The following is a 15,832-nucleotide window of genomic DNA, read 5'->3' as shown; positions in this document are numbered from 1 at the left end:
CTGAGTAGAAGTTTGAAACCCAAGGTCTGAAGTAAAGCTGTGTATTAGCAGTTGAGTTGTTGCTTACAAAGAATATAATTCATGTTGGATGCCTTCATATGCCCCAACTGCAACAAAACATGTTACTCCTGCATCGGTCTCTACAGCCACAGTAGGTGCTGCAACCTTCCAGCAGTTTGACCGCAACCCCAAAGGCACATTCCTCCATTGTCTCCTGAATCGTACAAATGCCGACCTCATGTTGGCTGAGGAAATTTTATGGTGTCAGAGAATTAGTAGCACATCCCAATTACCTTTCTATCTAAAGGTAAGATGTCTTTAGATTCAGACACAACTACTAGCTGCATGGCGCTGTGGTCTAAACCACTGAGCTTCTTGGGCTTTCTGATTGGAGCAGTTTGAATCCGCGCCATGGGGTGAGCTCCCACTGCTCTTTCCCGGTTTCTGCTAACCTAGCAGTTTGAAAGCATATCAGTGCAAGTAGATAAATAGGTACCGCTGTTGCGGGAAGGTAAATTTTTTTAAATTATTTTAATATTTTATCATGTTTAACTTGCTTTTATGGTTGGTATCTTAATTAGTATTTTGTAAATAGCCACGGGATCCTGCATGAAGGGTGGTTTAAAAGTTGAACAAACTAAGAAATATGGATTGTATTATCTTATGGAGACTGGACTTGCTGGATGGATACATATCATGAGGCTCGTGCTAGATATGCTACTATGTGCTGCCAAATATGTTAAGTGACCTATTTTGATGGTCTTCAACAGTAGCTGTTACATTGAGAGTGTACAATGTTACACACTGTATTCATTAAACAAAGCAATGGAGTCAAAAGTAATCTTACCTCAAATTTGCCAGAGGCTGTGTTTATATAAAATAGCTACTATGAGAACAGAATTTGATGTGCTGTATATGACAGGACTTTGCTTGCAAAAATAACTGTTTCCCATGAAAATTAACAGGAGAAATAGCAATAGTAGAAAGTAGTTTGATGCAGTGATATAAATTATTAAACAGTTGTAACTATGTTAATGTAGCTTGATTGCAGTATGCACACAATCTTATTTTAGAATTTGTTTTAAGACTCTAAACGTTCTACTTAAAATATTGATGTTTTGAAGCTGGCTTCCTAAATCCTGTTTGCCATTGTTCTGTTTGCATAGAACGGTCAAAAGTTTATCCATTTATGAACAGAAACATTTTACTAAATTATGTAGCTCAAAGGCAGATTGGGACCTACTGGTAGATCTCTCAATGAATTGCAGTAGGCTCGTAGATTTTGCTGTTTGACAATAGCAACAGCTAAAATCGCTTCATTTCAAAACCAGTTTCTGTTGGCCATAGTGCCAGTGGTGCCAAAGTTTGATTTTATTTATTTATTTCTTTGCATGCAGGTATTAGAACTTCACATAGCAAAGTGCATCAAGTAGTTATGTATAGTTTTAAGTCTGACCTACTGCTGTTATATAACGTCTTAAAATGCCTTTAGAATATGATACTCAGGATATCTTCTGTGAATGCTGAAAAGTGTAAGAGGGGTAATTTATGGTCACTGAACAGCTATCTAACAAAACAGGTCTTTTCTCATTCAAATTCTGTAACTGAAAGCAAAGAAATAATTCATCTTGGTAGCATTTTTTATGTTTTCCATCTTGTGTAGCGTTGCCGTCTACCAAGTTTTATTGGGTTTGAGGTGAGTACTATCTTTCTCTTCTTCCTCATGCCAGGGGAACCTTAAAGTACTCTCCTGCTGGTCCCCTGAGAGCTATAAGAGGATGGTGCATTAGAAATGGGCAAGGATCTCATTACTGATAAGGGATTGCACAGGTGTGCTTTCTCAGTCTTGCCTTAACTTCTTATGCTGTGCCTAATGAGCCCTCTATCCACAGCTTTTCCCACCCCCACCCCCTGAAAGCTGTCTTCCCACCAGTCTCATGGAAGGGGGAGTAAATACTATGTTAAGAGAATAAAAAAGTGTTTCACTGCTCACATTTGGATTTCAGTGGAATACTAGGCATAGTCTCTCAAATGAGTAACAATATTTTGTTGAACTACACACATATAAAGTACACATTCTGCTACTTTAATTAAAATGTCTAAGTATATGTTTCAGTTGATGTAGTTCTGGTGTAGAAAAAGAGAGAAGCTGTATTGTGAATAATTTTAACAGCTTTAATTGTTGTTTGAATACTTATCTTGTCTAAATAATGCAAATGATATGAAAAGCTGGCTTAGTACTTCTTCTTCATACAGCACAAATGAGAATTACATTGGAGGCTTTCTATGCAGGGTGCTGTTCTAATTAAACTTTTATGACAAAAGGCATTTAAAAGATGACTGCATGACCATATTTTATGCACGTCTGAACAACTGAAGCATATTGAAGCTGACATAAGTTTTTAATGGTTTTGTACAGTTTGCTTAGATGAAATAGATGTGTGCACTTGCTACCATAGGAGGAATTAAACTTTCAAATACCACATGACCTATGATTTATTAGTGAACTCATGATATTTCTAAAATGTAGGAAAGTGTGTTTTGAACCATGAACAATATTTACTTAAATCAGTTGTTGTAACAAAAGCTGTGCATATTGTCCATCTTGTCTATCTGTTTCAAAGAAACACTCCAAAATTATATTAATAACAAAGATTAATGCTTTGGGGGTAGGGGACAGCCTGCGGCAGTCCCAGGGTGTGGTCAGAAGGCATGTGAAGGCTTCCTAAGCAGGTCTGGTCAGTGCCTAGATGAATGACAGTCTGTGTTCCATGTATATGCTGCCTTGGGTTCCCTAATAGAAGAAAGATGAGATATAAATGTAAATAAATAAATCACCACTTTGCTACATCCTGCTGGACTTTTGCTTGCTAGGCTGGAATGTGGTGGGATGCATTCCTCCTCTTCATTGTTCACTTTGCCCCCTCCCATTTGCTTAAAGGGCGGGAAGAGAACTATACCAGCTCCCAGAATAGCATAAGTTTTTCCCATGTTGGGAAAATCAAAAGGCACTGGATCCTGCAAATGTTATGCTGACCCTAGTCCACCCTGACAATAACCCTAAGACTCCCCATTTATTTTCCCACCTCTGTCAGAGCACTAACAATGGCACTTTCCACCACCACACTGAGGAGGCATCTTGTGGTGGACCTCATAGGAAGCTGATTTACACTGAGCCAGACCACTGGCCCATCTAGCACAGTATAGTCTACACCAGGGGTGGCCAGCTCCCAAGAGACTACTCACAGAGTTAAAAGCTGGCAGTGATCTACCCCCTTTTGGGGCTTCAGGTCAAAGTTATTGAGCTTTTTTAAGGAAGAAAAGTCCTGTTTTGGGGGGTGTAGGGCAAAAATGTCGAGCTTCTTTTAGGGGAGCCAAAGTTGTTCAGCTTCTTTGGGGGGAGCCAGTGATCTACCAGTAATCTACCACAGACACCCAGTGATCTACCGGTAGATCACGATCTACCTGTTAGACGTGCCTGGTCTACACTAACCGGAAGCAGCTGGCCAAGATTTCAGGCCTCCCTCTCAACTGGCAGGAAGGGAAGTCTGCAAGATCAATGGCTAATGAGCCATCCTCGCAGGGAGCTTAGAATTGTTCCCTAAGCTGCATGTTTATTCTATTGATTTCTGATCAGACACTTAGATTTAGAAGCAAAACTTATTATACTAGTCTAGTTTAGACTGAGGGCCCCTGGACCCTTTCCCAAAGAAGGGCAGAAAACAAAATAAAGACACAAGCTACATGTGACATCCAGTTGCTTGTAGTTTCCCCCACTTTTACTTTTTTAACAAAATGTAGCTCTGGAGATTTGGTGTGAGTAAAAGGCATGCATGTTATCGAAGCTGATAATTCTTTCCTTCAATTTCTTAATTAAAAATCACCTTCCCACCCCACAGGGAAAGATATGGATGACTATATCTGGGCCATGATGCTGGATGGATGTAGAGGGATATATTTGATTATAAATCATTAGCAGGCTGTTACCTTAGAAACGAAAAAATCAGTTTGTTTTCGAAATAGTTAAAATCAATGCAATTTTTGAAAGTTTCAGTTCATCATCTTGATTCAAAATGGCATCAGATTGAATCCAAACATATACAAAAACCTGCTCCTTAATCTCAGGAATTGCCACACAAAATTAGGTTACAGTATTTTAAGTCCAAATGCATAGTGAATAGACAAACAACTTTCTAAGATATATAGTAGATAATATAAATTACTAAAAACAAAGATTGATACTTCCCATACAGGTGTGCATGCCAACCAATAGTACTGTGTTGGGGGATGCATTGTATGTGTATGTATGTACTTTTGTCTTTTTATATTGTAAACTATGTAATTTTTGAATGAAGACTGGTATAGAAATTATACTAATACAAATAATCAGTTGGTATAAGCTTTTATACAGCATGGGAGTAATGGTCATGTAGCCCATGTATACTACAGAATGACTGCTTAGAGACAAGAGGCAGATTTTGTGACCAACATGCTAAATGAGATTACTTACTTGAAAGTAAGGCTGCAGTTGTTATCTGAATTGGATTTTAAATTATTTTTATATGTGCAGTTCTTTTACATATGTTTTTATTGTATTGTGGAATTGCTTAGAGGTGCTCCATAGGAAGCAATTTATAAATGAAATAAGGTTAGAATACTGTTCATGCTTACTTGGGAGTTAGTCTGAACAGAGTGGGATTTACTTTTGAGTAAATATTTTTATTTCATTAGTTTTATAATAAAATAAAATCACAGCCTAAAAACTTCCCCAGACCCCCTCCACTATACCAAGAGTCTACTAGCACTTCTGAGTAAATATTAATAGGATTGGACAGGAATGTTTTATTAGACATCACTGTGCAAACTAGTAAACAATCAGATCTGATCAATAAAGTCTTGCTTATTCATAATCTGAGCACTGAAGATAGAGGTTCATTCATGGACGTCACGTCATGGATGAACCTGATAGAATGCTCAATAACATCTGGGTTTATACTCCTTTTGAGAATTTACTACTCCTTAAGCCCAGTAGTAAAGCACAACAATAAGTACAATACACAATTTGTGTCCTTTTATAGTACTTAACTACTGAAATGAGCTATTCCTATCCTCATGTGTCCTTTTCTTTTACATAACCTTCCTTCAACTCAGTCTGTTTGATAGATGGTCATGACTCATTCTAAAGAAATGTTAACTATATAAAATGGAAAATTGTTTGTATTTTATTTCAATTTCATTTTAAATCAGGCTGTTTGTAAAAGGGACTTATTATAACTGCATTTTTTTATTCTTTGGTTAAAAGTTTTTTAAAGTTGTTTTTTAAGCTACCTTGGGCAGGAGGCAGTTAGTAAAGGCCTCCCATAATATCAGCCACAAGTTAGGAAGTGTGTGTGTGTGTGTGCGCGCGCGTGTGTGTGTGTTGTACCTGAATATATATTTTCCCATAATCTTGCTTATTCTCTGATGTATTTGTTGATATACGTTAACTACATATTGTTCCTTGTGTTTCAACGGATGAGATGCTGCATTGAAGGATCTAGCTAAAACTGTAAATACTGGGATCTAAATTGAGCAGTTCAGTCCTGTATGAATGTGCTTTGATTCCTTTTGAAACAAACAAACAATGTATTTATTGTGCTTGGTAGTTGCACTGCATACCTTTTCCCCCTTGTCCTTTGTATTTGTACAGTATAGCTCACAACTACTGTGTAGTGCATAGCTCACAGAGCATAGCAGGCTTGTTCAGCTTTGAGCTTTCTATCTCTGGCTGCTAGGCACAATAACTTCAGTGTCGCAAGAGCCTACACATAGGCAGTTGATGGAGTTCCTTTGGAATTGCAGTGGCGTCTAGTGAAATCTGCAGGATAAGCAATTGCAAAAATGCCTTTCAACTGCCAGGTCTCAAAAATGTCATATTATGGCTGCTTTACCAAATGCCATAAATAGCAGAGTAAGGATGTGGGACTTGCTTGAAGTATAAGGCAGCATGCTGATCCTCTCCAATTGTGCCAAAGAGAAATTGCAGTTTCTGAAAGAATTTCCAAATATCAGTGTGATGAGCCTCAGGGGCTTTTGGGTCCTTTGCTAACACCTTGCAGTTTAAGAGCTCCAGTCTCTACCGCCAGGCAGTGACTCCTGAGGAGACCATGTGTGGGCATTTACCTTGAGGCTCCACCTGTGCTAGAAGGAACAGGATGGAGCATTAATTCATCTGCATGATGGGAGAGAGGAGCACAGCAGAATGGCCTCAGCTGAACCAAGTGTAGTCAGTGGCAAATTGATAGGTCTGCACAGTATGCACAGAATTAGGGCCCTATGTGACAGAGGGCCCCGCAAATTATTAGCATATATTGTTATCTGAGAAGATGCTTTTGAAACGACTACAAACAATGGATTGCCATTGCTGATGTTGTTGTTGATGATGGTGATTAGCTGTTGCTGTTTCTGCTTTTCATTCCTCCTACTTCCTGATTAAAGTCAGCGGAGGCTGGTCCTTTAGACCATCCAGTGCTTATCCCTACCAAGTAAAATGCAAAAATTTCCCTAAAATCTCAAAGCCATACATCCTTCCACAGTCCCAATCCATTTGAGAAACTTGGGGAGACTGATCTGTCAATCTTCCATTCTCTGACCAGCTCTCTGCACCACACAGCCAATCTCAGTCCCAAAGTATTGCTATGGCCAGGAGGTCCTACCCATCTGTCTCCATACCGAAAAACATTGTGATAGTAAATTTGTATATTAATGGAACTTCCAGTACTTTTAGCCCTGGTTGTAAGTTTGCCCCTCTTTTCTGTTGGCATGTTGGCAATCCAGCCACATTTGCAGGTCTGCAGTTCTGAATGACACAGAAGCCAGTACATCTGTTCTGAGCATGCTCAGAGCTGTTTGCTTTAAGGCCACACCTACGCAGAAGCAAAGCTTAGGGCCCAACGTCCCTGATCAGCTTTGTTGTTTAATTCTAATCCCCTCCCCACCCACTATTTATGTGAGAGAGCTACATTGGACACATTGTGAGTCTCTTGTTTGTATAAAAAAGGGGGGTGTTGTTTATTTATTTTACTTATACTAGTTTTTAAATTGATGGGGAAGATAGGGATGGCAAAAAAATGGGGAGCACATTTCCTGTAACAGTTCACCCTCATTAAAAGCTAATAGAATTAAGAAAATAGCATAATTATGCTAAGGGTTGAGGGAAGGGGAGGAGAAGAGAAGGAAGAGAAAAGGCATTATTTCTTTCATTTTCTTTTTTGACATGGTGGACCATGTATTTCCTTTGGGCCAGTAATGGTTGTTGTGTGCCTTGCAACTTCTTTTGTAAACCTGGAGTGGAACTTCCCTAGGTTCTGGTGAAGTGGAACTCATAAAACACTTTTTGGACCTTAACATTACTATGTGTTAGTGCTGGAGTCACTTGTCCCCATCCCCTGGGCCTGGCATTTTGGTAAAAGACTAACAGTGATTCCAAGTATCATGTGACTGTCTTGCAAAGACTGGTTGCATTCAGTGCTAGTCCTAATCAGGGTAGACCCACTAAAATTAATGGAATTAAATTTGTCATGTTAATTTATTTCAATGGGTCTCCTCTGAGTAGGACTAGTAATGGACACAACCCAATGAATCTATGTTCCAGATTGACATTTCTGTTGTGGAACCATCTTACTAAATTCAAACAGATTCCTCTTTTAAAACCTATATGTTCTTGAATTAAAGGATGCAAATCTTAAATTACATTGCTTACTCTTTGATGTTTTTGTGTGACACAATGCTATTATTGAAAGACTTCAAGCTTACTATTAGGAATTTTATGTAACTTTTTGTTCTGTTTAAGAATATATTTCAATTACTTAAATACCGGGGGGGGGGGGCTCATTTCTTAACAGGGGTTTCCTATTTACCAATTGCAGGCTCAAGTACAGCTGTTGGGTTCTTTCTTCTAATAAATAAAGGAAAATAAGGAGGAACTAATATTGAACATTTTTTCTTTGTTAGTATGTTGAAGTGAGATGCCTTAAAAAGTTTTAACATTTTTATAGTTTGAAATAAATGTTTTAATAGTCTATCCTGTTACTTGACAGTAGTGTTCTTTCTCCTTAGAAAAAGGCTAAAGGCCATGTGCTATTTGATAAGGTGTGTGGACAGCTTAACTTATTGGAAAAGGACTACTTTGGTTTACTGTTTCAAGACCATGCTGATCAGAAGGCAAGTACTAAATTTTGCATTAATAACATTTATTTAATGTTTTCAATCTTTTCCATCCTACTTCAGAGCCTCAAACTTCAGAGAGCTCTTATGACTAGCATGTTTGGTCCTAGTTTGGTGGTAAACTTTTAACAAGTAACATATTTCAAATTAAGGAAGAATATCAGTGCCAGTAGCATTGGCTCCATTCCCTAGGTTCATTCAGATAATTCTCCTGAAGGATTTGAAATGAGCAGTGGGGAACCTCAGATTCATGTGCAGTCCTTCTCTTCTTCATTGTCCTTCCATGTGAGGGGAGAAGATTAGAAGTTACTTAGCAGCAAATCATAATCTCCCCTTGAATGTGAAGGAGGTGAGAAAGGTATGATGGAACACACATGCCTGAGGCTTGCTGTCATGGTTAGGGTGATTCTCTATGGCCAATCTCACTGTCGTGAGATTCAGCACACAAGCCATGCTCACTCTTGGCCTTCCTGCTCTTCTGTTCCTAGTGGACAAATATGCATGTAAAACAATTTTCTCAACAATGCTTAAAAGTTACAAAACCTTTCAACAATGTATTTGGTTGGCATGCATATTTGTGGTATGATGAGGTAAAAGCACATAAAGCATTTAAAAACCATATTGTTAGAGAAGCACTGTTTAATGTTTGGATAAGATATAAGGATTTGTTAGAAAATAAAACCCCAAGATGGTTGTCACCAATGGAAGCAAAGGCACAGAAAAAACTCAATATGGAGGCCAAATGGCCGAAATATTGGGAAATTTTGGAACAAGATGGAGACAGAGTAAAACTGCAGAGCTTTGAAAAATTAAAAAACAAAGTGCGAGATTGGCTCCATTGTTACCAAATAATGGAGGCATATAACTTGGATAAAAAAGTTGGCTTCCAGGTGGAAAAATCAAAATTGGAAACAGAACTGTTAGATCCCAAAATTAAGAATTTGTCAAGAATGTATAATTTGCTGTTGAAATGGAACACCCAGGATGAAACGGTGAAATCTGCTATGATTAAATGGGCACAAGATGTTGGACATAACATTATGATGGCTGACTGGGAACAGTTATGGACCACAGGTATGAAATTTACGGCATGTAATGCCCTAAGAGAGAATTTAATGAAAATGATTTACAGGTGGTACATGACACCAGTCAAGCTTGCAAAAATTTACCATTTGCCCGAAAATAAATGTTGGAAATGTAATGAGACTGAAGGCACATTCTTTCACCATTGGTGGGCATGCCCAAGCATTAAGACATCCTGGGAGATGATTTATAATGAAATGAAAAAGGTATTTAAATATACCTTTCTGAAGAAACCAGAGGCCTTTCTCCTGGGTATGGTCGGCCAATTGGTGCCAAAGAAGGACAGAACTTTATGTATGCAACAACAGCAGCAAGAATACTCATCACGAAGTATTGGAAGACACAAGATTTACCCACCCGGGAAGAATGGCAGATGAAGTTGATGGACTATATGGAATTGGCGGAAATGACTGGCAGAATCCGAGACCAGGGAGAAGAGTCAGTGGAAGAAGATTGGAAAAAATTTAAAGATTATTTACAGAAATATTGCAAAATTAATGAGCTTTAGAAAAATGGTGGAATGAAGTTATATGGCTTTGGCAGAAATGTTATAAGGAACTACAGTGGTGCCCCGCAAGATGAAATTAATTCGTTCCGCAATTTTTGTCGTCTAGCGAATTTTTCGTCTTGCGAAGCACGAAATCCCATAGGAATGCATTGAAAATCAATTAATGCGTTCCTATGGTCAAAAAAAGTCCAAACAAAGCCAAATTTGGTACAACAACAGTTTATTAACTGCTCTTTAAAGTCACACATACTGTAAAGAGCAGTTCAAAAATTGAAGGGAAAATAAATTAACTTTATAAACATGACAGAAAAACATTTAAAAATCAACAAAGTGTACAGTACATTTTCTAAGACTCTGGGGGACCACTCGAAGAAGGCTCCTCTTCCACTCTTTGCTTCTTGGTCAAGAACCTGTCCATAGTCTGCTGCTTTATCCGCCTTTTCAGTAGCTCCCTGAAAGACGACATGACCCTCGTATCATAAAAGTTCCCAGCGTCATGTGCCACGTGCTTCTCATGGTGGTGTAGATCTGCAAAAGTCTGCACCTCCTTCCACTTCTGGCAAATGTCCCTCAGTCTTTCGGAGGACAGCCGTTCCTCAGTTGCTTCCTCCTCTTCCAGTGAGGCCTGCTCCTGCGCAGCCTCTGCCTGCAGTTCGACCAGCTCCACGGTGGTCAGCTCGTCGTCGTGCGCCTCCACCAGCTCGCAGACGTCCTCCTCCGTGACCTCCAGGCCCATGGTCCTCCCCAAGGCAACAATGTCCTGCACCACTGTTGACTCTGGTGCATCAGAGTCACTTGGTGCCACACAGTCCGGCCACAGGCTGCGCCAAGCGCAATTCAAATTTCTCTGGCTGATCCCTTTCCAGGCCGTGTTGACCATCTTCAAGCAGGTGACGATGTCGAAGTGGTCCTTCCAGAATTCCCGCAGGGTGATGGTGGTGCAGTCAGTCACCTCGAAGCATCGCCTGAAAAGCTCCTTGGTGTAGAGTTTTTTGAAATTGGCGATGACCTGCTGATCCATCGGCTGGAGCAGTGGCGTGGTGTTAGGCGGCAGGAACATGATGTTGATGAAGCTGAACTCCTCCAACAAGTCCACCTCAAGGCCTTTAGGATGGGCAGGAGCATTGTCCATCAGAAGCAAAGCCTTCAGCGGCAGGTCGTTGTCCAGCAGGTACTGCTTGACAGCAGGGCCAAAAGCAAGATTGACCCAGTCCACAAACAGCACACGTGTGACCCAAGCCTTGCTGTTGGATCGCCACATGACACTCAGCCGCTCCTTGTCGATCTTGTGTCTCTTGAAGGCCCGTGGGTTCTCCGAGTGGTACACCAGCAGGGGCTTGATCTTCAGGTCGCCGCTTGCGTTGGCACAGAAGAGCAGGGTCAGGCGGTCCTTCATGGGCTTGTGGCCAGGCAGCCTGGACTCCTCCTGAGTGATGAAAGTCCTTTTGGGCATCCTCTTCCAAAACAGCCCGGTCTCGTCGCAGTTGAAGACCTGCTGCAGAACGTAGCCCTCCGTCGTCACAACCTCCAGGAACTCCGCTGCAAAGTCTTCAGCCGCAGGAACATCAGAACTGGCAGCCTCTCCATGCCTGACCACGCTGTGGATGCCAGATCTTGTCTTGAACCGGTCAAACCAACCTCTGCTAGCCTTGAAGACTTCTGGCTCGGCTGAGGTTCCTGGCTGTTCCCGGATGAGGTCAGCGTGCAAGGCCTTGGCCTTCTCACAAATGACGGCCTCAGACACTGTGTCCCCTGCACGCTGCTTCTCTTCTATCCAGATGAGCAGCAACTTCTCGACCTCCTCCAGGACAGCTGGGCGGTTCTTCACGATCCTGGTGACTCCCTTGGCTGCATCAGTCGCCAGGATCTTCTCCCTCATCTTCAGGATGGTCCCGATGGTCGATGGGTTCCTGCCGTACTCCCTGGCGATGTCCGTCACACACATTCCGCCGTCGTGCTTCCAGATGATCTCCTTCTTCATTTCCAGCGTCACCTTCTCCTTCTTCCTCTCGCCGGCCACCGCAGCAGCAGTCTTCTTGGGTCCCATGGCAGCACAGCTCCTACCTTCGTAAACTCAGAAAAAAAAAAAAAATCAGTGATGTGCTTCAAACCCAAAAAATACAAAAGCAGCCAGCCAGCCACCACACAGAAATTAAAACCCAGAACCAAGGCCTTGAATCCCAAGCACCCCAACCCCAAATCCAAAATCCAAAAACCCCCAAAAAAGTTTTAAAAGTTTAGCTTACCAAATGGATGAAAGAGAAGTTCTGGAAAAGCTTCAACAATCAACCACCGAAGTCCTCAGAAACCTCAAATGGCTGCAAAATAAGTTTAGGAAAAGCTTCAAAAATCACCAATGTCTTCAAAAACCTCAACTGCTCCCACAGACACGCACCAACCCACCCACAACACAGAAATTGCAAACCCCTCCCCAACTGCTCCCCCAGCCCCTCCCCAACTGCTGCAAACCCCTCCCCAACTGCTTCCCCACCCAGACAAAAAAAAATTTCAAAAAATAACAACATGGCCAGCACTCAGAAATTCAAACTCAGAAAATTTTTCAAAAAACAACAACCATGCCTCGTGGTCACAGAAAATCATAAAAATTCCCCAAAAAACCCCACATGGTCCCAGATTTCTGCAGAAACCTCCCCAACTGTTCCCCTAGCCAGCCAGCACTCAGAAATTCAAACTCAGAAAAAAAAATTGAAAATAAACAACCATGCCTCGTGGTCACAGAAAATCATAAAAATTCCCCCAAAAACCCCACATGGTCCCAGATTTCTGCAGAAACCTCCCCAACTGTTCCCCTAGCCAGCCAGCACTCAGAAATTCAAACTCAGAAAAATTTTCAAAAAAAAACCAACCTGGCCCAGTGGTCACAGAAAATCATAAAAATTCCCCAAAAAACCCCATATGGTCCCAGATTTCTGCAGAAACCTCCTCAACTGTTCCCCTAGCCAGCCAGCACTCAGAAATTCAAACTCAGAAAAAAAAATGAAAATAAACAACCATGCCTAGTGGTCACAGAAAATCATAAAAATTCCCCAAAAAACCCCACATGGTCCCAGATTTCTGCAGAAACCTCCCCAACTGTTCCCCTAGCCAGCCAGCACTCAGAAATCCAAACTCAGAAAAATTTTCAAAAAAAAACCAACCTGGCCCAGTGGTCACAGAAAATCATAAAAATTCCCAAAAAAGGCCCACAAGCCCCCAGATTATCGCAAACCCCTTCCCAACACCAAGTCCTTGAATCCCAAACACCCCAACCCAAAATCCAAAACCCCCCAAAAAAGTTTTAAAAGTTTAACTTACCAAATGGATGAAAGAGAAGTTCTGGAAAAGTTCTGGAAAAGTTTTGGAAAATCTTCAAAAGTGAGCAAAGTCTGAGAAAAGGCTACCAAACCACGCGCTAACAGTTGCTCCTCGAAGTCAAGTCGCAACTGCAGCTGCTCAAGCTAAGCACCCTTGGTTTTAACGGCTTTTACACAAAGGAAACAAAGTCGCGAGACGTTTTCGTTTTGCGAAGCAAGCCCATAGGGGAATTCGTCTTGCGAGGCAAATCGCGGACGAAAAAACCTTTCGTCTAGCGAGTTTTTTGTCTTGCGAGGCATTCGTCTTGCGGGGCACTACTGTAGGTACAGATAGATTGTTAATGTATTAAAGGGAAAAATCAAGGTTAGAATATGTTAAGATAAATTACAGGACAGAAAACAGAGGAAGATGGAAAGGAATTGCTGAAACAGTTAATTGAAGCGGAATATAAAAAGGGTGGCGTGAGGAAGTCGACGAAACAAGTGAATGAAAGATAAGATTGAAAATATTGGATGTGTTTTTAATTGTTCTTGTTTTGTTTTGTTAATTCAATGTTTTATGTAGTGTTTTTGTTTTTGTATTGTATTATATTGTTCTGTTTAATTCTTTTTCTTTCTTTTTGTAATCTTTAAACTCTCAATAAATATTATTTACAAAAAAAAAAAAAAGTTACAAAACCTAGGAAAAATTACAACAATGCCAGGTAAAACATCAACAGCAAGGGGATGGCTCCGTCATGATAACCCAAAAATACAACACCCATTGGTGTTTTCCCCATGATAGCCTACAACACTGCAGCAAGACTTGATTTAAAGCTGTGAGGACCTCTCCTGCATTTGGCGTTTCAGCTCAAACATTCATCACCCCGCTTTTATTGTTTTCCTGTTTACTAAGGAGAGAAACAGAGGAATAATTTTTGCATTGGGCACTGATAAGGATCATCTGTTGACAAGACACAGTCTTTCTCTTTTTCTGAGGAGGGTCTTGTCTGCATTTACATGAAAGACAAAAACAAAGAGATAGGAAAGAGCAAAGCCATACCAAGCTCATGGAATATGACATCAAATCAAGAAAAATTCTGCTAACCAGGGTGTTGGCATGAGAACTCCTGGATATTTTATGTAGCTGTTTATCAGCAGCTAGGCTCTGAGGCAAAATGTCAATAATTGAACTTAATTTTGACATTATGCTCAAGACATTCAACAACAGTTTTAAAAAGCTATTTCACCAAAGAAAATGATAAATATATAAAATGACAGCTTGTAATGGTGACACAAGTGGACACAGAAATCATATTTGTTTATATTGTTTCTCTTTACCTTGCCATGTTGTTTTTTGAATCTTATAATAAGGAATACACATTACTGAAGCCTCTCACAGATTTTATCAACTGAGTTTTGCTACTATTACCTCTGCCGTCCCTCAGATTTAAAAAGCTTAAGATGGAATAGTTCTCATCTTGGCACCCACGTAACCTAATTCATTTTTTCCTACTGTGGCCATTGCCTCCTCAGATTAAAATGCCACAAAAATTTCTGACCTACAGCCCAGTAAATGCTAAATGCTGAATGATGTGTGTTTTTTTATTCTTGTACACTCATCATAGCCACCCATTTATGAGCCAGCTGTTGTACTAGACTGCAGCTGCAGAATGTAGAATCTGAATGCCAGGCTCTTTCTTCTCAGCAGAGATTTAGATGTGGTCCCTAATGAAGCTCCAAGGTACTTTGGAAAGGAAATCTAGGTAGTTAACTGTGGCATAAGTCTACACGATTTTTGACAACTTAATGATATTTACAGACAGCACAAAAATATTTTGTTGAAAAGTTTACATGCTATCATAAATGCACAAGTGATTTATTTGCACCATTCTACTCTGATTGCATTATGAGTTGTGGCAAGTAGTGCTTCTCTGATTCCAACATTAAAGCATCTAAATATTTGTGGGGAAGCACCTTACATATCCTTGTAGACAGTTTAGTCCTCTCTGTTTTGAAACATCAGTCCATAGATTTTGTGAACAAAATCACACTGAGGATAAGATGTAGAATGATGTAGAATATGTTCAGCTTTGTGATTAGATTCCTTTTTTTGGGGGGGGGTATCATTTACAACTGCTATATAATGAAGAGACAGTCTGTCTCTTGTGTGGAATAAGACAAAGGTATTTTGCATATCCAGTAGCCTTTTCTTGAGTGGTAGGTAAATATATAGTGAGAGATATTGCAATCCATGCTGATCTTTGCCTTCTTTAAATGCAGGTGAATGAGATAGATGGCCCGGGATAGTTTTTCAAAAGCATTTATTATATTATTGTTATTATTATTATCTATTTTTACTAAAGTTGTCATCTTCCTGTCAGGTGCAAATATATGCAAAGAGAAGGAAGAAAATCACTATAGCTTGATCTCTGAAGTAGACTTGCTGTCAAAGAAACTGCAGGCCGATTTTGAAAGAATAGCAATAACTTACAGTTTCACAGAGCTGTATATAAAATGTGTCTTTACGTATTCCATGTTTTTCTTCCAACTGCATCAATCTTGTGCAATTCCTTATTATTCCTTTTTTCTTCTCTTTTTTAGAATTGGCTTGATCCTTCAAAGGAAATAAAGAGGCAAATTCGCAGTAAGTATTAAGCAGGTTTTAAAATTATTTCACAACTGAGCACATTCTGTTGGTTCTTGAGTTTCATTTAGTTAGTCTTTCAGAAACTAATTGCAA

The 15,832-nt window shown here is 40.1% G+C and overlaps 1 protein-coding gene across 9 annotated transcripts in view; it reads left to right on the top strand.

The window, feature by feature from the left end:
- Positions 1–15,832, top strand: part of EPB41L2 (erythrocyte membrane protein band 4.1 like 2) — an 82,822-nt gene that overhangs the window by 27,309 nt on the left and 39,681 nt on the right. For all 9 annotated transcript variants that reach the window (XM_081855264.1, XM_081855265.1, XM_081855271.1 and 6 more), the window contains 2 exons: positions 8,098–8,202; positions 15,694–15,736. In XM_081855264.1, the coding sequence (XP_081711390.1) occupies positions 8,098–8,202; positions 15,694–15,736 (148 nt within the window). The remainder of the gene's footprint in view (positions 1–8,097; positions 8,203–15,693; positions 15,737–15,832) is intronic.

This window comes from Podarcis erhardii (assembly GCF_964252035.2).
Source record: "Podarcis erhardii genome assembly, chromosome: 3".
In the NCBI taxonomy this organism is placed as follows: domain Eukaryota; kingdom Metazoa; phylum Chordata; class Lepidosauria; order Squamata; family Lacertidae; genus Podarcis; species Podarcis erhardii.
Note: the sequence above shows the minus strand (reverse complement) of the source record. Positions and strands in the feature narration are given on the sequence as shown.